Raw genomic sequence first — 24,946 nt, 5'->3', positions numbered from 1 at the left:
TCAGTGGTAAACAGAGAAATTTCTCCCTCCTTTCTTGCCTGCAGTGAGGATGTGAGGAAGAAAAACCACAGATAATAAGGAAAGAGGAGCCCTGGGGACAGCTGAGGTGCTGGTGAGGAGGGAGAGCACTGAGCAGATGAGGAAGCCCCGCCCTCCCTGCACCTGCTCCTGACCCGGCCTCCTGCTCTGTGGGCCCCGCGCGCCCCCTGCTGGTCCTGAGCGGCACCTGCGCCCGCCCCCTCCGCCTCCCTGCAGGGAGGTTTGTGTCTGGGCTCACACTCACCTCCCCTCACTGTGTGTCTCGCACAGTAATACACGGCCGTGTCCGCGGCTCTCAGGCTGTTCATTTGCAGAGACAGCGAGTTCTTGGCGTTGTCTCTGGAGATGGTGAATCGGCCCTTCACAGAGTCTGCGTAGTGTGTGTAACTACTATCACCACCGATAACTGAGACGGACTCCAGCCCCTTCCCTGGAGCCTGGCGGACCCAGTGCATTTCGTAGCTACTGAAGGTGAATCCGGAGGCTGCACAGGAGAGTCTCAGGGACCCCCCAGGCTGTACCAGGCCTCCCCCAGACTCCGGCAGCTGCACCTCACACTGGACACCTGCAAACACAGAGACACCCTGGTCAGAAACTGCCACACAAATCCACTGTTTCTCACACTCATATGCACATTCACTTAATCTCTCTAGTTTTCCATGAATCACCTTCTAAAATAGCAACAAGGAAAACCCAGCTCAGCCCCAACTCCATGGTGAGTCCTCTGTGTTCCGGGCTGATCACCCCGTGGAAATGCCTTGAAATCCAGGGCTAAGGCTCCTCTCTCAGAGCTACAGGACCAGGGTTGGGTTGGTTTTCATCAGTAGAAGGAGGGCCCTATTTGCATGTCTCCTACTATATAACAAGCCCTCGGGTGGGACTCTTGAGGAGTAGGCTGTACCCAGATCAGAAGACGGTGCCCTGAGAAGTTTGCGGACAATGATGGTATTTGGAAAATATGCTGCCTTGTTATGAAATTGTGCTGTGATAAACACTTTGCCTTGATCACCCTATTTCATGTTTAAATATTCGTGTAAATTATGTTCTGTAGGAGTCAATATTTTCTCCATTTACAAATGTGGAAGTGAACCCACACTTGGAGGGGGCTCTGTATGCATCTAGGAGCTCGTGTCTGGGATGAGTGAACCCCAGTATCTGACCCTGTGCTCCTCATCACTGGCTCTGACTGCTGCCTAAACCAACTTCAGTACAAAGCTGGATGTGCCCGGTGTGGTTTGAGAACCCACTTTCTGTAATAAGAGCATGTGCGATGTTGCTGCACTCCAGCTCTCACCTGAAAATATGGGGAGAATTAGGATCCAGGCACATTAATTTTCAGGTACTTCTGATATTTAACATATTTTTCTGTCTTTCTATTACTCCTTCCTTAAGTTTCAATGTGTTGGCTTGTAATATATTTTATGAGCCTTAATCTAAAGATAATAAACTTCACATATTTAAAATGTCCAATTAATAAACATGATATAAGTAATCATTATCAAGAAACTTGACGAATGAATTCTTCTCTACATTTCCTCTTGTTCTGTTATATTCCTCCTCCTCTCCCCTTCCCTTCTTCTAGCATTTTCCCTGGCAACTGCTGATCTTCATTATACTACTTTAGATAAATTTTTATTTATCAAAATTTATAAAAAGGGAGTAACATAGTATATTTTCTTATTTGTTTGGCTTATTTTACTCAACATAAATACTTAGATGTTTTACGTGGTTGTTCTGTGCCTCAGGCATTAACTTATTATAAATGATAGGTAGTATTCCAGTGAACACATTTATCATACTTTGTTTCTCTAGTAAGCAGCGTAACAATATTTGCGTTCTTTTATTACTCCGGGTCTTACTAAAAAATCTTCTACACAACCTGGAAATGGACATAGATGACTAATATAGTTACTTATTTTTTTACAACAATGACATCAACAATAACAGATAAACAGAGAAGCTGGAATTTTGCAATTTTTTTTTCTTTTTTTCTTTGAGATGGAGTCTCAGTCTGTCGCCCAGGCTGGAGTGCAATGGCACGAACTGCAAACTCTGCCTGCTGGGTTCAAGCGATTCTCCTGATTCAGCCTCCTGAGTATCTGGGATTACAGGTGCCTGCCACCACGTCAGGCTAATTTTTTAAATATATTTTTACTAGAGGGTTCCACCGTGTTGGCCAGGCTGGTCTCGAACTCCTGACCTCAGGTGATCTACCTGCCTCAACCTCCCAAAGTACTGGGATTACAGGCATAAGCCACCGCAAGAGGCCAATTAAAAAAAAAAAAAAAAAAAAAACTTTAGATACTTGAAGTTTTAAGGTAAACATCAAATGTGGAATCGAGAGGGAGGAAAGTTTTTGTAGAGGGTAAGAAAGGTAGGGTATGAGCTGAAATGAAGCAGAGTATGGCATTCAAAATGTCGTCTATTACAAGATATAAACACACATGTATAATGGATTGCTTGAAGTCAAGGGTGGAAAATGTGTTGTAGTGTGAATTTCTAAGGGACCACAGACTGAAGAGTTTTCCTATCCTCTTGACTTCCTTTTTGCAGACAGTCACAAAATCTTTCTGTCCCAACATGTGTGTCTGGGAGAGAAAAAGAGCCCACACTTCTGAAAAGCATTCAGACCCACCTCCAGTATCCCCATGGCAGAACTGAGAAATCACTCTGCAGGGCAAGCCACCAAAACCAGTATCTTAAGGGCACTGTTGCAACCCCTTAGGAACTGAGATGGGAAATGAGTTCTTCACCTAAATTCTACTGAGAACTACCTCCCCTCTCTTTCTTATTTATCGGAGCCTTAATCTGCAGGTCAGATCAGCAAATCTCGAATGTGATAACACCAAAGGAGAACGGTGGAGCTGTGGGAGGCAACAACTGGGGAAAACAAGAGGCCTCTGCCTGAGGAAAAAGAGCGAGAACACACAGACCAACATCTCATCTGGAGGAAGTTCAGAAACACTGGAAAGCTCAAACCCAGACTCAGGATCACAATAGGAACCCATGAAATGTCAGAAAATCTCCCTTTATTCTATTGCTTTCCACCAATTTCACAATTGTCAGTTAAATAACATGTTAATCCACCCTAGGGAGCTGAACATGATTCTCTGGAGGAAGTAACAAGGTGAAGAGGCAAAGCCAAGCAGGAAAGAAAAACAACATTATCACTGGAGGATCTGAAGTCTCTGGTGGACACAGAAGAAAATACTTTAACTCTGATGTCCACTGCAAAATTTCAAATGTAACTCTGATAAGTTTCACAGACTCTTCCACAATAAAGGCCCGGGAAAGATAAAGTGTGATCAAATACAGGTAGAAAATGCATAAAATCAAATAGTAAGCCAATATCAACTGTCCAACCCAACATGTGTGGCTGTCAACAATTATTTCATATATTAATGAGAAATACCAACGTTGTAATAAACGAATGATCAGCATGAGATTTGTAAATGATACAGATATTATAACTATTTAATTAAATAAGATATGTAAAGGAACTATAATTAATATGTAAGAATCTCTTAAAGAAACTGTGGACATAATGTAGGACTAGGCAGGGAACTGAGAGATGAAAACGCTAAGAAGGAATCAAATGGGAATGCAAACGAAATCAGAAGCAATGCAGTATAAACATTCAGCAAGCTTTGGGCACCCTCCTCAGCAGAGCTGGCTCAGCTTTTAAATGAAACCATGCACTTAAAATGTCACTAGATATTTCACAAAGTAAATTTCAGAGGAAAACAGAGTGAGGAAAGAAGCTAAACATTAATATCAAAAAGTATACTTTATGTACACTTTAAATCTGAAAAGGAGAAATTATAAATACAGAGAAAGTATTTGAAAAAATGATGGCTAAGAATCGTCCAAATTTTGTGAAAGACACTGAACTACAGATCTGAGAATCACGGAGAACCCGAAGCAGAGTAAACAGAAACAGACACAGACACACAGGCCACACACCCACCGTGGACACAGTGGTGCACAAGAAAAAGCTCACACATCACACACCACGCTCACGTTTGTCAACTTCATTATTTTTTTTACTTAGTTGTTTTAAAATTATTTGCATTTACAGTATTAAGTAGAAGTCTGAAATTAAAATATTTTAGTCTAATGGTAAGTCTGCCTACGCTTACCATGATCAAATAAACATTTTGGTGCAAATGAATGTAACTACGCTGTTAGGAAATTCACTATTTCAAATAAAAATGGTATTTTTTCCTGGCTCTGTGTTGAAGCATTTGTAATGCATGCCAATAAAATCCTTTTTAATTAAAGGGATTTTTTTAAGTTGGCACATAATAGCTGTTTATATTTATGGGGTACAGTGTGATATTTCAATACATGTGTGCCATGTGGTATGAACAAGAAAGAACAATGAGCAAATTCATGAATTCAGACACTAACATTTCTTTGTGTTGGTAGCATACAAAATCCTCTCTTCTGACTGCTTGTAAACATAAAATGTACGATATATTGTTAACTGTAGTCACCCTACTGTGCTGTAGGACACTAGAGTGTACCCCTCCTGTCTACCTGTAATTGTGCATTTGTTAACAAACCACTTCTTATCTCTCAGTCTCCTCCCATTCCAGGCATCTCATAACTACTACTCTCCTATTTACTTCTAGAATATCAACTTTTTAAAATTTCTACATAACACTGAGAAGGGCAGTATTTATTTTTCTGTGTCTGTCTTGTTTCACTCAACGTAATGGTGTCCAGTTCCATCCATGTTTCTTAAAGTGGCAGAATTTCATTTTTAAGACTGAATAATATTCCATTGTGTAAATGTATCACATTTTATTTATCTGTTCATTGTTGATGGGTGCATATGTTGATTTCATATCTAAGCTATTTTGATTAGTGCTGCAATAAACATGGGTGTACATGTGTCTCTTCAATATTAGTTTTTTCTTTTAATTATTTAAATAGATATATACTCAGCAGTTGGAATACTGACTTATATGGTGGTTCTATTTTTTCCCATGATGGCTGTACTAATTTATATTTCCACCAGTGGCCTATAACAGTTTCCCTTTCTATGTATCCTGGTCAGCTTCTGTTACTTACTTACTTGCTTACTTATTTATTTAGTTAGTTAGTTTTGCATTTCTAACTTTCTAGCAAAGATGAGGATGAAAAGACACCTCATTGTGAATTTGCATTTTCCTGAATATTAGTGATTTCTAGCAACAGATATATGTATATATACTAACATATCTATCTACCCTTTGCATGTCTTCTTTTGAGAGATGTTTATTCATGTTATTCACCCATTACTAATCACATTATTATTTGCAGTTGAGTTGAGTTTATTTTATATGCTTGATAGTAATCCCTTGTCATATGAATAGTTTTCAAATATTGTCTATCATCTGTAGGCTCTCTCTACACTCAATTGTTTCCTTTACTGTTCAGGTAAAACTTTCTTGATAGAACCTGGACAGGTGGCTGAGGTGCTGTGGGACACTGGAGGGGAACAGATGTACCCAATGTCCAGAACCAGGTGAGCTTTACTCACCATGTGGTTCTGAGTTTATGGTTTGAACAGATGCAAAATAGTTTGTCCAGGTCTTCTGGGGGGTAAAGAATTTGAAGGGAGGATGATATAACTTATTACTCAAGTAAATGAAAATGTCATAATTGTCCATATGTTCTTAAAGTGGAGTAGTTCAGCAGTGTGTGTTCATCCCCAGAAAAGAGAAAATTATGTCTGCTGTGAAAAGAATGTATAGATTTTGATATATATGGTTATTACTAATGACAATTGAGCCTGGGTACTAGGTCATGTCATAATGCTAGTGGGAAGACTCGGTAGAAGAGAAAGTGTCAACGCAACAAAAAAATGAAACATCAAAGATTTAAATGAAATGGCTTTGAATATTACTAGTAATGAACAGGCCAAGAAAATGCAGTTACCATGACCAGAAGAATAATTCATGACAGCTTATGGGATTCATGTTGAGAATATATAAAATGTCCACTTAATGGCTCATCACCACCCTCATATAATGGTTCAGAGAACAAGCTAAGAACAGAGTGTAACCTTAGAGCCAGTGGAGGCCAACATTTGAGAAGAGGGAGCGTCTGTGTTGGAATTGTGAGAAGTAGAAACCTGAACTCGGCAGAGAAGCAGCAGTCATCAAAGGCAGTGCTGAGTTCACTTGAATTTAGTGGTGAATACAGTAAAGACGGGTTTCTCTGCCCTCATTCAGTTTCTGCTCTCAATATGCTCTTGGAAGCTCGGTTGTGAACATTGGGAATCTTCCTAAAACTCAATCACAGCAAGCAATTTTTCAAGGAAGAAAGAGGCAACAGTGTGGGCATAATTAAATTTAGGTTATAAAAATTAGTTATTGAAACCTCAATGTCAGTCTCTAGTAACTTATATCTTAAAAAGCTCAGCCTCATCAATGGAGTCATCTTATCCTATCAGGGATGAGTGTCTATGTGAGCACGTGGTGCAGTCATGGAGACCGGGAGACGGTCTGTCCAGGGTTTCATGGTCCTTCAGAGGAGAATTGCAGAATCATCTCCTCCCCTATTCCCACCAATATTCACATCTGTGTGTTACCCTCACATCTGTGTGATCTGTGTGTGACACGTGCTGGGTGTATCGGTGTAAAGTAGGGCAAAGGAACTACCTGCATACATGAACTGCTGCATTTTCCAGGCCTGGAGCCTCTCACGTCTAGGATTTGCATTTTATTAGGAATTTTCTGTGTTGTTTAGTCAGTTCAAATGCTCTTTTTATTTTTCTACTGAAATAGCCTCACATAATAATCCAGAGGCATAAAGATTAAAAAATAAATTATTTGGAAATTAACCCTAGTTCCAGGTGAGGTCATAGTTAGTTTGTGGTGATAGGGAGACAGGGAGAATCCTGGCTGGAAACTATGACTGTGCTCATAAATGCTTCATGTTAATAGGGAAGACCCTGTACACTCAAGACATTTAGACACTTCCACTGAGAACCTGGAGCTAATATTATTTGTTATGAGTTGTGCCTCAAAAGTAAAACTCTAGGTTAATGACTGTAAAATTGCTGTAAGCTTTCATTTAGAATATAGTCCTCTATATGATGTAAAATCAGCCCAGGTGGCAGAAGTGATTGTATTTATTAGAATTTCCAATTTGTCAGCGTAGGAACTACACAGGTTTCAGGGCAGTGCATAACTTCGGGATGCTTTGTAAACAAAAGAGCATCTCACATATTCTGGAACACTCACCAAAATGGGCAAGTTAGGGAACCCTTAGAAGCACTCTTATATGCCAGATTCCTGGCAAATGTAAAGGTGGAAGTCAATGCAAAAAGAGGTGACACTGAAGCTAAGAAAACTGCCACACCAGGTCATATCCTCAGAAGAGAAAACTGCTAAGAGAGTCACAGATGTTATCAAAAATATCAATGCTTAGCCCCTGATTTTAAACAAAAATGAATGAAAACATCTAGTTATTGACTTTGCTTAATTTGTGCCAGATTATTATGAATGAATGTTTGTGGTATTTTGACCTACATTTTATAGACAAATTGGTTATCAGATTAAACACAAACTTTGGGGAAACTTAGAAAAGACAGCAAAGGTTAATTCTTGATGAGGTGTGACCAGCTAGCCAGAAAATCCTGGGAGAACTCTAACATTGGGACCTAAACAGAAACCAAGCCGCAGGGCCCTGTGAACAGACTTAGGTCGGCTTTCCTCAGTTTCCGCCCCTGAGGGGGTGTAAATGTATTTCATTTGTCATCTATCTGTGTTCTCCGTGTCTTCCAATAATTCCTTGGTAAAAGCCTACGGCCCTTTCCGTTGATTAAAAACTTCTATATCGTGTGATTTTAGCCTGTGACCTTCCAGGCTTTGCATGAACTGAGTGAAGCACACCCATGAAAGGGACTATTATAAAATGATTCTGTGAGGCATGGCTGATACTAAAGTTCAACATGGTAATAACCTCCCACAATCTTCCACATAAGTTTAAAATAATGGCATTCTTACATTAAAATTATCACAATTTTAAGAAACCCTTGAACTCCCTTGGAGGCGTGTAATCCTACTAGGACTGTGGCATTACGGTCGTCCTCTGCCTCAAGGACGTACCTGTTATTGCCCAAAGACTTGGTAGGTGGAAAAAAACGCATTTAGAGATTTCACCTCCAATACTAGCTTTTGCCATATTGTATTTGGATGAGGCAGAACACTCAAAGAGATTCATGTATTATGCTCACTCCTGTCACCAACAGATTAAAGCTGCCATTCCAGTGTGTCTTTTTAACAGCCTTTTTACTATCGTTAGCCAGAAAAAAAAATGTATATATTGGAAAAAATAGAAAATAACTTCCCTTGAAACAGTGGAAGGAAGCTTATTGAATATTTTTATCAACACAGCAGTAAAACTCTGTGGAGGCAGTTCTTGGGATTATGTTTTACAACTAAATAAGGAATTAAAAATTCCACACAACTGGAATCTACTCCCACAGAGGGAATTTTGACCTACTTAGTTTATATACAAGCTTCACTAAGAGCCACTCTCCTTTGGGATCCCAAACTTCAACAGATCGCTGTAACTTGCTGAAGCCTCAATGCACGTTGTCTCTAGATAGCCACAAATGCAAAAGCAAATTTTCTGTATTTGTGCATGAGTGATCTGGACACACCTGTGGCATTTTAACTGAATTTCACAGAAACATGATTACTTACTGGGAAATCGTATTTAATGACATTCAAAAATTCATCACCCTTGTGATGTGGTGACAATGGGTGCCTTGGAGAAATATGCTGATGTTTCACTTGAACAAGTTCTAGACTCCTCCCTTGACTTCATGGTTTCTCACTCAGTACAGATGTGTCTACGAACAAAACCCAACACTGATATCCAGCAGTTTCTCCTCTTGTGAAAATTATTTATTCTCTTTGTTGGCCTGACAGTTGCACTTCCATGTTCTTTGCAGCACTTCTTACAATAGCCCAGATATGAAAGCATCCTCAGTGTCTGCAAGTGGACAAATGGATACAGAAAATGTAATCTGTGTATGCAATAGAATATTATTCAGCCATAAGACACGACATCCTGTGATTTGCAACAATGTGAATGGAACTGGACGTCATTACATTAAGTTAAATAAGCCAAGCAAAGAAAGATAAATATTGAATCTTCTTACTTTGATGTCAAAACTTCAAAACTAAGATAACTGGACCTCCTGAAGTTACAGAGCAGATTGTTGGTTACCAGAAGCCTGAATGGATACAAGACAGAAGGGGATAAAGAGAGGTCGATTACTGAATACAGATATACAGTTATATAGAAGAAATAAAACCTAATTGTTTGATAGATCAGTAAGGTGGCTATAGTTAACAATAATCTAATGTACACGTTAAAATAGCTAGAAAAGAGTCATTCAAACTTGCCTCACATTAAAAGATACAAGTTAATGTGATAGATATACCAATCCTGATCTGAACTTACACATTTATAAATATATCGATATATTACATGTTCCCATAAAATATGTTTATCTATTATGTACTAAGAAAATAAACAAATAATCTCCATGACATATTTTTTTTAAAAAAATGCTCCAATTAATATGAAAATAAAAAGACTTCAAATAGCCAAAGTAATTTTGGGCAAAAATAAGAAAGTTGAATATATTATATTCCATAGTTTCAAAATCAAATCTATATAAATCATAAAATATAGTGCTGACATTTAAACCGACATATAAACCAATGGAACATTATAGACAACCTGGAAATCAACCTATTTCTTTCCAATAATCTGGTCTTTGCCGTGTTGCAAAGAACACACACTAGAGAAAGGACTGTCTCTTCAACAAGTGGTGTGAAAACTGGGCATTCTCATGCAGAAGAAAAAAATGGACCTCACTTCACACAACACATAGAAATCAGCTAGAAATGGATTTAAGACTTAAACATAGACCTGAAAATGTGCTACAGAGTGATTTGTGCATGGTTTGCAAGAAAATGTAAATTAGTACGGCCATTATAAAAAACAACATGAAGATTACTCAATGAATTGAACATAGAGTATATCCACTTCTGAATATACATCTAGAGAAAATAAAGTGAGTGTGTCAAATATATGTTCATTGTGAGACTACTCATAATAGTCTTGATGGGGAAAATAAGTCAACGTCTATAAATGAACAGATAAAATGTGGCTTATACGTACATAAAATTGAGTATTAGTCACCTTTTAAAAACAAGGAATTTATTACATTAGCAACAACGTAGAGAACATTATGCTAGGTAGAATAAGCCAGACGCAGAGAGACAAATGTTGCATGACCTCATTTATATGTAGAATCTAAAATATTCCAGCTTTTGGAAGCAAAGTAGAATAGTAGTTCCCAGGAGCTGGGAGGAGGAACAAATTGGGTGATTTTGGTCAACGGGTAAAAGCTTTCAGTTATGCAGGTTGAAATGGTTTGGCTCCGTGTTCCCACTCAAATCTCATGTCAAATTGTAATCTGTACGTGTTGAAGGAAGGACCTAATATAATGTAACTGGGTCATGGGTTGGTCTTCCTCTTTGCTGTTCTTGTGATAAAATTTTCAAGAGATCTGACGGTTTAAAAGTGTGGCACCTCCCCGCTCACATGCTCTCTCTCCTACCACCATGTGAAGAAGCTTCTTCCTTCCCCTTCGGCTTCTGCCATCACTGTGTTTCCTGATGCCTCCCACTAACGCTTCCTGTTTAGCTTGCGGAACTGTGAGTCTACTAAGTCTCTTTTCTTCATAAATTACCCAGTCTCAGGTAGTTCTTTATAGCAATGTGAAAGTGGATTGATACAGAAAATTTGCACCAGGAGTGGGGTACTGCTATTAAGATACCTGAAAATGTGAAAGTGACTTTGTAACTGGGTAACAGGTAGAGGTTGGAAAAGCTTGGAGGACTCACGAGAAGACAGGAAGGTGTGGAAAAGTTTGAAACTTTGAAGAGGCTTGTTGAATGGTTTTGCCCAAAATGCTGATAGTGACATAGACAATAAAATCCAGACTGAGGTGGTCTCAGATGAAGATGAAGGACTTCTTGTGAACTGGAGTAAAAGTCACACTTCCTACACGTTAGCAAAAAGACTAGTGGCATTTTGCCCCACCCTAGGTATATGTGAAATGTTGAACTAGGGAGAGCTGATTTAATGTATATGGCAGAAGAAATTTCTAAGCAGCAAAGCATTCAAGATTTGACTTGGCCGTTTCTGAAAACATAAGTCATATGCATTCACAAAAGATGATCTGAAATTAGAACTTATGTTTAAAATGGAAGCAGAGCATAAAAGGTTGAAAAAAAATTGCAGACTGACCATGTGGTAGACAAGAAAAACTCAGTTTCTGGGGAGAAATTCAGGCTGGATGCAGAAATTTGCAAAGTAATGACAAAACCAGTGGGAAAAATGTCTCCAGGAGATTCCAGAGATCTTTGTGGCAGCCCCTCCCATCACAGGTCTAGAAGCCCAGGAGAGAAAAATGGTTTCGTTGTCCAGGCCCAGGAGCCCACTGCTCTGCGCAGCCTCGGGACATGGCGCCTTGCATCCCTGTCTCTCCTGGGCCACCCATAGCTAAAAGGGGCCAAGTTAAAGCTCAGGCCATTGCTTCCGAGGGTGCAAGCCCTAAGCTTTGGTTGCTTCCATGTGGTGTTGAGCCTACTGGTGCACATAAGGCAATAGCTGAGGTTTGGGGACCTCCTCCTAGGTTTCCGATCATGTATGAAAAGTGTCTGGATATTTAGGCAGAAGTCCTATGCAGGGGCTGAGCCTTAATGGAGTCCCTCTAATAGCCAATGTAGAAGGAAAATATGGTATTGGATCCCCTCCACAGAGTCCCCACTGGGGCACTGCCTAATGGATGTGTGAGAAGAGGACCACTAAAAGCTTACACGGTGTGCCTGGAAAAGCCATAGGAACTCAGTGCCAGACCATGAATGCAGCAGCCATGGGGACTGTACCCTCAGGGCCACAAGGGTGGAGCTTCCCAGGCCTTGGGAGCCCACCTCTTGCATCAGTGTGTCGTGAAAGTGAGACGTGGACTAAAAGGAAATTATGTTGGTGCTTTACGATTTAATGACTGCCTTGCTGGGGTTTGGACTTGCATGGGGACATGTAGCCCCGTTATTGTGGCCAATTTCTCCCATTTGGAATGGAAACATTTGTCCAGTGCGCCATTTTATCTTGGAAGTAACTAACTTGTTTGTGATTTTATAGGTTTATGAGTGGAAGAAACTTACCTTGTCTAAGAGGAGACTTCAGACTGTAGATTTTTGTGTTAATGCTGAAATGAGTTAAGACTGGGAGACTGTTGAGAAGGTATAATTAATTATATTTTGCAGTGTGAGAAGGACATGAGATGTTTGAGGGGCCCGGGGTAGAATGATACGGTTTGGCTCTGTGCTTCCACTCAGATCTCATGTCAAATTTTAATCCTCAAGTATTGTAGGAGGGGCCTGAGGGGGAGTGACTGGATCATGAGGGCAACCTTCCCCTTTGCTGTCCTTGTAATACAGTTCTCACAAGATCTCGTGGTTTAAAAGTGTGGCACATCATCCCTTTCTCTTTCTCTCTCTCTCCCCTTCCAGCATGTGAAGAGGATCCTGGCTTCCCCTTCAGTTTCCACGATGACTGTACGTTTCCTGATGCCTCCCAGTAATGCTTCCTGTTAAGCCAGGGGAACTCTGAGTCAACTAAACTGCTTTTCTTCATAAGTTTCCCAGTCTCAGGTAATTCTTTACAGGAGTGTGAGAACGGCCTGATACATAGGCCGAAGGAGTTCTCCAAATGAAACATACAGCAATGCTACTATGAAAACGAATATTGTATTATAAACATATCTTTCGCCAGAAGAGTAGATTTTAGGTGTTCTTATCACACACACAGTAAAAAAGTCATAAAATGATAACTGTCTGAGATGATAGGCATGCCAATTACCTTGATCACGATGTACGTTTCCCCAAGGATATCAATACATCAAGTGATGTACCTTAAATACATACAATTTTGTCAGTTACAGGTCCATAAAGCTGAGAAGTTATAATGCATATTTATATTTCTACAGATTTTGTCAATAAAAATGTGAGAATATAATCAGAAGAACTTGTACAAATATATTTATAACACATTTGTTCATATTTATATTGGAAACAAATTTAAATTCCATCGACAGGAAAATAGATACACATATTGTCACTTATTCACTTAATGAACTGATTTATTTACTTAATAAACTGTCATTTATTAATGTGAAGGACAGATTCAGATATGAAATATCTATGTGTATGAGTACCTATAGGTGTACGAAAAAACCTTGATAGATGAAATTACATGAATGAACCTCACGAATAACAAAAGTAGCCCCTTCCAAAAAATGATCTGTAATATTAGATTCCATTTATATGAAGTTCAAAACAAGAAAAATGGACCTATGGTGACAGAAATCAGAACATTTTTCTATTTGCATTTCTCTGATGATTAGTGATGCTAATCATTTTAAAAATATGTTTGCTGGCCACTTCTCAAAAAATTCTTTTGAGAAGTGTCTGTTTGTGTCATTTGCCCATGTATTAGTCCATTTTCAAACCCCTGATAAAAATATATCTGAAACTGGGAAGAAAAAGAGTTTTAATTTGACTTACAGTTTCACATGGCTGGGGCAGCCTCAGAATCATGGCGGGAGGTGAACAGCACTCCTTGCCCAGTGGTGGCAAGAGAAAATGAGGAAGAAGCAGACACGGGAACCACTGACAAACCCATCAGCTCTCATGAGACTTATTCACTATCATGAGAATAGCACGGAAAAGACGGGCTCGCATGATTCAATTACCACCCCCTGGGTCCCTCCTAAAACGTGGGAATTCTGGGAGATAAAATTCAAGTTGAGATTTGGGCGGGGACACAGACAAGCCATATCAGCCCATTTTTAATGGGGTTTTTTGTTTGTGCTTCTTGATTTGTTTTAATTTCCTATAGAGTCTGGATATTAGGACATGGTTGGATGCAACCTTTGTGAATATCTTCTCACATTCTGTAGGTTGTCTGATTACTCTGCTGGTAATTTTGTTTGATTACTTGTTTGTTTTGATGAGCAGAAACTCCTTAGTTAATTAGGTCCCGTTTGTCTATTTTTGTTTTTGTTGCAATTGCTTTTGGATACTTAGCCAAAAGTTCTTTGTCAAAGCTGGTATCGAGAAGAGTATTTCTTGGGTTGTCTTCAAGGATTTTTATGGTTTGAGGTCTTACGTTTAAATCGTTCATCAATTTTGAGTTAATTTTACATATGTTGAAAGTCGATGTCCAGCTTCAATCTCCATCATATAGCTAGCCAGTTGTCCCAGCACCATTTATTGAACAGGGAGTCCTTTCCTCATTCCTATTTTCATCAGCTTTATCAAAGATGAGATGAGTGTAGCCGTGCAGCCACACACCACTCAGAATGGCTGTCACTACAAAGTCAAAAACAACAGATGCTGGTGGGGCTGTGGAGAAAAGAGAACACTTATACTGTTGATGGGAATGTGAATTAGTCTTTCCACTTTGGAAAGCAGACTGGAGATTTCTCAAAAACTTAAAACAGAGATATCGTTTTACCCAGCAATCCCACTACTGGGTATACACTAAAAAGTAAGCAAATAATTCTTTATTTGTGCACACATTTATCAGAAATCCTCAAATTGTACATTGAAGATCTATGCATTTTTAAGTTAACTTTAACAAAAATAGGAAAGAGACAATTGTAGGAAAATATTTTATAATGAAATTGAAATATCCATAAAATGTATATGAAAATTCAAATACAAAATGTAAATGTGATTATTACAATAATTATTAAAATGCATTCAGTTATACAAAATTATTGGAAATATTAAAGATAAAGGTGACATATTAAAATAATAAATGTATAAAGACAAAATTCACAGATAATTAAAACATGCCTAAAATATTTGAAACATTTTATATTATTAGTTATACCAAGTTAATAAAAAATTGATGTAATATTTCAACCTGTTTTATCAGAATAAATTGCTGATATGCAGTGTAAAATCATAATAGGGGACAGCCGACAGGAAAATAACAGTATTTGGCAAGCACATGTTTTAAGTGTTAATATATTCTCAATGTTGTCCCAGTTGTTACATCTGAAATGTGTAATTATATCATAGATTAGTTTGAGTCCTTAGAAAAAATAATTTTAAGAGATGACTTAGAGGGTTAATTTTTTAATGTGGAGATATTAGTATCTCATCTATAAAGAAATTGAAAATACATAATTCATTTTGTATTTGTTTGATTCCATTTACATGAAGTTCAAAACAAGAAAAATGGACCTATAGTGACAGAAATCAGAACATTTTTCTAGTTGCATTTCTCTGATGATTACTGATACTAAACATTTTAAAACTATATTTGCTGGCCACTTGTATGGATTCTTTTGAGAAATATCTGTTTGTATCATTTGCTCATGTATTAGTCTGTTTTCAAACTCCTGATAAAGACATATCTGAAACTGGGAAGAAAAAGAGTTTTAATTTAAAGTCCTGATAAGAAACTCTGTCCCATGGAATAGCACTTATCCTATTTGGTTGTGATGCATTTACTATTAACATTATCACCTTCATCTTGTTTTAGAAACGTAAAGTAAGGTGTGATGAATTGAAGTGTGATGTAACTTCTTTCTTACAGCACTGGGTGAAGATAATGAAAAGCCCTGTGATCCCAAGGAAATGGCCTAATCCAAGGAGAAGGAGGCTCCAGGTCATGTGGACTCACATGGGGCATCCGCTTCTGCCCGTCCCGCAGCCACTCCCAGAAGCTTTCAGCAGGCAAGGGTGCAGGTGGGCTGTGGAGAAAATCCAATGAGATCTGGAAGTGAAGAAAAAGATAACGATCTGGGATAAATTTAAAAAGTTAAAATAAAAAATTTATTGTAAATTCACAAATTACGATTGTTTACATTTACAAGGTAAGAAGCAATGTTACGATTTGTGAATACAATATGGAATAACTAAGATAATTAAGAAATAATTAAGATAGTTATCATTAATCACCTCAAATACTTATCATTTATTGTGACAACAATATTTGAAATTTACTCTTAGCTCTTTTGAAATGACAAATTTGCCACTTTTAAATAAACAAACAGGAATCAATTCATGAAAACAATTAAAAACAACTGAAATAAATTATGAATTACTCTAATAATTTACACTTTTTTCATCCTTAAGTTTGGTTCTTTAGGACATATTTTTAGAATTATTTTATTGTAATATTTAATATGAATGCCTACACACACATGCATAGGTCTACGTTTTGTTTTCTTTTTCTGGGATGGAGTCTCACTGTGTCGCCCAGGCTGGAGCACAGTGGCGCAATCACAGCTCACTGCAAACTCCTCCTACCGGGTTCAAGCAATTCTCCTGCCTCGGTTTCCCGAGTAGTTGAGACTACAAGCATGAGCCACCACGCCGGCCTATACATCTTTCTATGCGTATAAATTTATATCCCTATAGTTATGTGGTTGCTGATGCCAGCAAATGTTAATAAAACTCTGGAAGAATTGGTGCAAATAATTAGAACTGTTTATTTCTTGAAAGTATATATTTAAAATATATAACTTTAATAAATGCTAAAATTTAAATAGTAACGATTATATATTCACTATAAATACAAGTAACAAAATATCACAGCCAAGAATGCTGGTGTTTTGCAAACACAAATCTGACTTTTCCAGCTAATGAGAAAGGAAACCTCCCCCTGCACCTGCTCCTGGGACCTGTCCCGTCCTCAGTGGGTCCCGAGCGCCCCCTGGAGGCCCCGCGCGCCCCTGCAGGGAGGTTTGTGTCTGGGCTCACACTGACCTCCCCTCACTGTGTCTCTAGTACAGTAATACACGGCCGTGTCCTCGGTTTTCAGGCTGTTCATTTGCAGATACAGTGTGTTCTTTGAATCATCTCTTGAGATGGTGAATCTGCCTTTCACAGACGCGGCGTATTCTGCTGTCCCACCATTAGCTTAGTTTCTAATTAAACCTACCCACTCCGGCCCCTTCCCTGGAGCCTGGCGGACCCAGCTCATGTAGTGGTCACTGAAGGTGAATCCGGAGGCTGCACAGGAGAGTCTCAGGGACCCGCCAGGCTGGACCAAGCCTCCCCCAGACTCCACCAGCCGCACCTCACACTGGACACCTGCAAACACAAAGACATCGTGATTAGAAACAGCCACACGTATCCACTGTTTCTCTCACTCATGTCCCCTCACACTCAACATCTCTAGTTATTGAGATAACTTTGCATTACCTTTTAAAATAGCAACAAGGAAAACCCAGCTCAGCCCCAACTCCATGGTTGGTGGTCTGTGTTCAGTGCTGGTCACCAAGTGGAAACTGCTGCGAATCCCAGGCTGGGGCTCCTCTCCCAGAGCTGCAGAGTCAGGGCTGGGCTGGTTTTCATCAGGAGAGGGAGGACCCTATTTGCATGTCTCCTACTATATAGTAAGCTCTGGGGTGGGACGCCTGAGGAGAAGACGGGTCCAGATAGGATGACTGTGCCTTGCAGGAGTTTAGTGACAATGATGGTATTTGGAAAAGATATTGTCTTATTATAAAAATTTTGCTGTGATAAACACTTTGGACTGATCACCCTAACTTCTTTTTATGTACTTGTGTAAATTATATTTTGTCGGAGTCCATGGTTTCTCCATGTACAGATGTGGAAGTAAACCACACATGGAAAAGGAGCTAAATATGTGCCTAAGAGCTCCTGTCTGGGATGAGTAAGCCCAGGTATCTGAGGCTGTGCTCCTCATCACTGGCCACGATTACCCCCTGAACCAACTCCAGGACAGAGCTGCGGGTGCCTAGTGCAGTTTGTAGAACCCACTTTCTGTAGTGAGAGCATGTGTGGTTTTGCTGCATTCTGGCATTCACCCACAAATATGGTGAGAACTAGGGTTCAGGCAGATAAATTCTTAAGTATTTCTGAAATTTAATATACATTTTTTTCTGTCTTTCTATCACTCCTTCCTTGTCTGAATTTCCATTTGTTTGCTTGTAAAAATTTTATTAGTTTTAGTTTACAGATAATAAACTTTCACATATTTAAGGTGTACAATTGATGAACATGATGCAACTGTTACCGTTGTCAAGGTGGACAAGAAAATTCTCAACATTTCTTTTTGTTCTTCTATATTCTTCCTCCTTTTCCCTTTTTTTCTTCTACCATTTCCCTGGAAAATTGCTGCAGATTCATTTTGTTTATCAGAATTTATAAAAATGAAATAACAGTATGTATTCTAATTTGTTTGACTTATTTTACATAACACAAATAATTAGACCTTTTGCCTTATATTTGGGTATATCAGATATTTATTTGTTATAAATGCTGGGTAGTATTCTAGCAAACAAATTTACCATAATTTGTTTTCTATGAAGCATTTAATTTTTTTATTGTTTTTTTGAACAACTTAAAAAAATTTTTTTTTTAACAACAATGTTTTTATTGAACAACATTTAATTTTTATTGTTCTGGGTCTTACTAAAAAATCTGCTATTTTGCTTGGAAATGTAAATAGAAAAGAAATATATTTTTCTTTTTTTTTTGCAATTGAATCAACAATAACAGATAACCATAGAAGTTGGAATTATGCAAATAGTCTTTAATACTTATGATAATTAAAATTTCACAAGAAAAAACAAATCTGAAGTTTATGGTAAAGCAAGTTCTTGTAGAGCTTGTAAGCCAGCAAGGTAGAGTCTGGAATATAAAATATAGACTACTCCAAGAAAAAAAATACAAATATATGTTGGATTGCTTGAAACTGAGTGTGGTAAGCATGTTGTAGTATGAAATGTTAAGGGACCACATACTGAAGAGCTATCCTATCCTCTTGAATCCCTTTCCCCAAGAAAGAGGACAGTTACAAAAATCTTCTTTTCCTGAAGTGTCTGTCTGGGAGAGAACAAGAGCCCACACTTCTAAAATGTATCCAGACCCAACTCCCTTATTGCCACTACCAAACTAATTATTTACTCTGCAGAAGCAAGCCACTGAAACCAGAATCATAGGGGCACTGTTTCAACCCCTCAGGAACTGAGATGGGAACAGAGGTCCCCACCAACGATCTATTGAGAAGCAGCTCCCCTGTCATTCTTATGGAATCAGAACCTTAAACTGCAAGGCAGGGCGGCATATGTGGACGGTGATGACTCCGACGGAGAACACTGGAGCTGTGGGAGGGAGCACCTGGGGAAAACAGGAGGACTCTATCCCAGGGGAAGGGGCAAGAACACACAGACCAGCATCTCATCTGGAAGAGGGTCAGGAACACTCACAAGGTCACGCCCAGACTCAGGGTCACAAGGCCTTCCTAGGAATATGGACCAAAGAATATGGACCTAGGGATATGGACTCTTTAGTCTAATGCCCTTCACCAATTGAGAAATTGTCAGTTAAATAAAACATTTGAATGTACTTGTTTCTTAATGAATAGCACTTAAATAATAAAAGTGTTGGTGATGAAATAACAATTTCTATTACTAGTACAAATGTTCATTTAGGATATATTCCTCTACCTGATGCAAAATCAGCCGAGAAGGCAGAAGTTATTGCACTTATTAGAAATTGTAAATTAGCCAAAGACCAGGATTAAATACAGATGTTCTACAGTAGCACAGAATCTAAAATGTGCTGCAGGCTGAGGAAGTTTTTGAATCTTCTGGAAACTCCATCAAAACGGACCACAAGAAAAGACACTTTTTAAGGAATTCTTACATGCTAGAGACTGACATATAAATTTGAAACCAAATGAAAACAAAGAGAAATAAAAAAAAATACTATGGAACCTGGAACAATGTTATGGTGCATCATTTCACCAAACACTCAGGCTTAACCTGGTGTGTAACATTATCTAAACATGGAAGGCACTGGCGTTTTTCACATCACACAGAATCAATCCCACTCACAATATTCTGGATATGTTGATAAAATGGCATCTTTAAATTAAAAGATCATAAAACTTTAATAAAATACGGAAACTCTGTTGGCCAAAAGTTATCCCACTAGCATATGGCATTATGGTCCCTCCCTCAGGACACATCAGTCACTGCCCTATGACTCGGGAGCTGGAAGGTTCATACATTTAGAAATTTTACTCTCATTGCTCACCTTTGTCCTGTTGCATGCATGTGTTACACAATATTGAAAGTAATTTTTGTATTATACTGACTCCAATCATCAAAAGTTTAAGGTTACCTTTTTATGTCATCTTTTAACTGTATTTTGTGATTTTCAACCATTAAATTACATCTACTGGAAGAAACATCAGGAACAATTTCTGCTGTTGAAACATATTGGAATAAATCTTGTCAGGCACGGTTAACCGAAATACTGCAGAAAACATTCAGGGAGTCAATTTTAGGTTGATAATTTGCAACTAAAGAATCAGTTCAGACCAGATGTGGTGGCTGATGCCTATAATTCCACGGCTTTGAAACGTAAAACCAGGGGAATCATATGAGACTAAGAGTTCGAGACCATCCTGGGCAACATAGAGAGACCCCATTTCTATGAAAGAACTTTTTAGAAAAAATCAGCTGGGTTTGGTGGTGCACCCCTCTAGTCCTAGATACTCAGAAGGCTGAGACAAAAGGATTGTGTGAGCCAGAAGTTCAAGGTTACAGTGAGCTGTGATTGTGCCACTGAACTCCAACCTGTGTGACAGAGTGAGAGCCTATCTCTAATAATAATGATAATAACTAAGAATTTTACACAATTGTAAGGCTACTCAAATAGTAGATATTAAACTGAATATTCTCAGGAATCCTCTGACCCTTGTGATGTTTTGGAGCAAAGAGTTCATCTAAGACATTCAGAGTAGGTGGATGATTTTAGGTAGTGAAAAGTCTCCACAAAAGACATTGGAACAGGACTCTTGCATAATCCACTGCCCCGTGCCTTTCACCTCATTCTCCTCATTTTCCTCCTCCTTTTTTATTATGTTTTGCTTATTCTTATAACCAGTCTTCTCATTTTTTTGCAGACCTGGTTGTTGTCCACCCATATTGGACCCTGATCTTTTTTATTAATCATGATTTTTATAGGTGCTACATAGAACAAGTTATCAGACTATTGTTCTGATATCTACCTGCTGATAATGTAATGCTCATTGATCCATCATCTCTTTTCTTTCCCACACAAGGTGAATCTAGCTATGAATCACAGGAACTCCCTCATTTGATGCCATTTGGAGATTCAAACCCCACACACTCCTTTCTGTGAGAGAGAACCCTCACTCTGCCTCCACCACCAAACCACTAGAGCAACCCCGAGCCAGTCTCCTTTCTTGCTCGATCAAGCCATTTTGGACATTGCTGAGACACCAGCTCTACTCTCAGCAGACACCCCAATTGTTAATTAACCTTTCCATATTCATATTGGGGACTGTGCTACACCCACAGATGTGATATCCACATTACATTTTAGTTGTGATCTCTTGGCGTTTGTATGGTGTCAACTGGAACAAACGTGAGCTTGGTGTCACGGCTCTTAACCACAGGATACACCTGCTCCCTGAACCAACTCCAGGACACAGCTGGACATGCCTGGTGTGGTTTGATTAATTCCCATTGTGTAATGAAATCATGACATTATTTTATTGTATTCTAGTGTTTCCCTCAGAATATAGGTAGACTTAGGGTTTATTCATACCTATATTTGATTTCTCATATGTATTTAATGAAATATTTAATTCTGTGTTGATAAATTTAAAATTTCTTAAATTTGAAGACGAAGTTTTTTTGTTTTGTTTTGTTTTGTTTGATTTTTTTGGGCAGAGTCTCGCTCTGTCACCCAGGGTGGAGTGCAGTTGCACGATCTCGGCTCATTGCAAGCTCTGCCTCCCAGGTTCACGCCATTCTCCTGCCTCACCTTCCTGAGTAGCTGGGACTACAGGTGCCAGCCATCAGGCCGGGCTCTTTTTTATTTTTTTTAGTAGAGACAGGGTTTCACCACATTACCCAGGATGGTCTAGATCTCCTCACCTCATAATCCGCCCATTTCAGCCTCCCAAAGTGCTGGGATTACCAGGCGTGAACCACCGCGCCCGGTCTGATGAGTGAGGTTCTTATGCCACTGTTCTGTGATTTTCTTTTTTCATTTCTCCTGTATTTTATTCATCTCTGTCTAACTGATTTTCTACATATTCTATGTGTTTAAATTTGTAATAGTTTAATGAGGTGAAATTAGCAAATAGTAGCCCTCCCATGATGTGCACAATTTGACAAATAGTGACATAACCATTACATTTCTCAACATAGAAAAAACTCAACTATGTTCAATGTTTCCTTTTGTTTTCCTATAATTCCTGCTTCCCAACCTCCACTTCTCACACCACGTCCAGAGTCAACTACTGGTTTTCTTTATGTAAGATTAGACTACTTTTAATTTCATAGAATTTATAAAAGTGTAATAGTGTGTATGTACTTGTATTTGTTTGTCTTATTTTATTCACCATACATACTTGTGAATTTACCCTTGCTGTTGAGTGTAGTCAGCAGTACCTGATTGTAACAGTGACTGTTTTTCCAGAGAATGAATTTACTACAATGTGTTTACTAATTAAGCTGCTTATTGATATTTGGATTGCTTTCAGTATGTGGTTATTATTTTAAAAAGTGTTATTATCTCAGGAAAGTACACAGTTGAGAAACATAAGGTTCTTATTCTTACAACAATATGAATAGCAGGTAAGCTGGAAAAACGGCACTTTAATCAATTGATTTCAACACATCAGGTCACTGAAGTTGTAGAATTCTGTGTGTGTGTGTTTGTGAGTGAGAGAGAAGGAGAGGAGAAGGGAGAAGGAAGAGCTAGAGATCCTACATAACTGACCGTAATTTGTGAGGTGCTCAAATAAATACAGGGATTCAGGGTCTTAATGGAAAATGTCCACATAAGGTGGAGAGGACGACTCGATGCACCTACATATGGTTATATATTTCTATAAATGCCATTTTCTAATGCTACAAAGAATCACATACATGAGAATAGACACAGTGGCGGGTGACCAGTGGTGAAATATGATGGTGATGCCAAACCCCATCTGCAGCACCTTTTCACGCAATTGCACCTGCCTTGATGTGTGTCCTGAGGGCCCCCTGGTGTCTCGAGAGTCCCCTGCTCTTCCTGAGCTCCCCTGCAGGGAGGTTTGTGTCTGGGCTCACAATGACGTCCCCTCGCTGTGTCTTCAAGGCCGGTTCAACATATGCAAATCAATAAACGTAATCCAGCATATAAACAGAACCAAAGACAAAAACCACGTGATTATTTCAATAGATGCAGAAAAGGCCTTTGACAAAATTCAACAGCCCTTCATGCTAAAAACTCTCATTAAATTCGGTATTGATGGAACGTATCTCAAAATAATAAGAGCTATTTGTGACAAACCCACAGTCAATATCATACTGAATGGGCAAAAACTGGAAGCATTCCCTTTGAAAATTGGCACAAGACAGGGATGCCCTCTCTCACCACTCCTATTCAACATAGTGTTGGAAGTTCTGGCTAGGTGAATCAGGCAGGAGAAATAAATAAAGGATATTCAATTAGGAAAAGAGGAAGTCAAATTGTCCCTGTTTGCAGATGACATGATTGTATATTTAGAAAGCCCCATCGTCTCAGCCCAAAATCTCCTTACGCTGATAAGCAACTTCAGCAAAGTCTCAGGATACAAAATCAATGTGCAAAAATCACACACATTCTTATATACACTAGTAACAGACAAACAGAGAACCAAATCATGAATGAACTCCCATTCACAATTGCTTCAAAGAGAAAAAAATACCTCGGAATCCAACTTATAAGGAATGTGAAGGACCACTTCAAGGAGAACTACAAACCACGGCTCAATGAAATAAAAGAGGACACAAACAAATGGAAGACCATCCATTAAGACTCTTCTAGTCAGGGAATCTCCCTGAGGTTTCTGTCCTGGGTCTGATTGGAGAAGACTCACCAGGCACTGCTGCGTTTCCTCAGGACTCTGATCCTGGTGGCCATAATTGAGGCCGTTTCATCTCCGTAAACATCAATCTGCATTTGGTACATGTGAGAATAAGTCCTCATATTAAAATATTTTTTAAAATATGTAGAGATGACATTAGGAAGCACAGAATTCCAAACTTAAAGAGGTTCACTAGAGAAACCGTGAGGAGAAGACGAGGTCCCACATCCTGACAGGAAATCAGCCTCCATTGCACCTGCCTCTGGGTTGACTCTGATCAGTGGGTCCTGAGCGCCCCCTGCAGCTGATTTCCCCTGAGCGTTTCTGCAGGGAGGTTTGTGTCTGGGCTCACACTGACTTCCCCTCACTGTGTCTCTCGCACAGTAATACACAGCCGTGTCCTCGGCTCTCAGGCTGTTCATTTGCAGATACAGCGTGTTCTTGGCGTTGTCTCTGGAGATGGTGAATCGGCCCTTGACAGAGTCTGGGTAGTATGTGCTACTACTGCTACCACTAATACTTGAGACCCACTCCAGCCCCTTCCCTGGAGCCTGGCGGACCCAGTCCATGTAGTGGTCACTGAAGGTGAATCCAGAGGCTACACAGGAGAGTCTCAGGGACCCTCCAGGCTGGACCAAGCCTCCCCCAGACTCCACCAACTGCACCTCACACTGGACACCTGCAAACAGGAAGAAACCCCAGTCAGAAACTTCCACATGTATCCACTGTTTATCTCACTCTTATCCACTCACACTCAATTTCAATAGTTCTCAATGAATTACCTTTTAAAATAGCAACAAGAAAAACCCAGCTCAGCCCAAACTCCATGGTGCGTCCTCTGTGTTCCGTCCTGATCACCAAATGAAAACACCTGAAAATGCCAGGTCTGGGCTCCTCTCCC

General features: G+C 39.2%; 1 long non-coding RNA gene and 1 gene segment (V, D, J or C); one reads left to right on the top strand and one right to left on the bottom strand.

Annotated features, from left to right (window-relative positions):
* LOC126958398 (immunoglobulin heavy variable 3-11-like) lies at positions 1–24,946 on the bottom strand. The segment is given in 3 exon segments: positions 1–38; positions 284–604; positions 24,828–24,946. Coding segments are annotated over 3 exon segments (405 nt in total).
* On the top strand, positions 12,168–15,898 carry LOC126958622 (uncharacterized). Its single transcript, XR_007727244.1, has 3 exons — positions 12,168–12,366; positions 12,636–12,776; positions 15,733–15,898. It is a non-coding gene; the product is annotated as an uncharacterized LOC126958622 (long non-coding RNA).

The sequence above is a fragment of the Macaca thibetana genome, chromosome 7, assembly GCF_024542745.1.
Source record: "Macaca thibetana thibetana isolate TM-01 chromosome 7, ASM2454274v1, whole genome shotgun sequence".
Classification (NCBI taxonomy): Eukaryota; Metazoa; Chordata; class Mammalia; order Primates; family Cercopithecidae; genus Macaca; species Macaca thibetana.
Note: the sequence above shows the minus strand (reverse complement) of the source record. Positions and strands in the feature narration are given on the sequence as shown.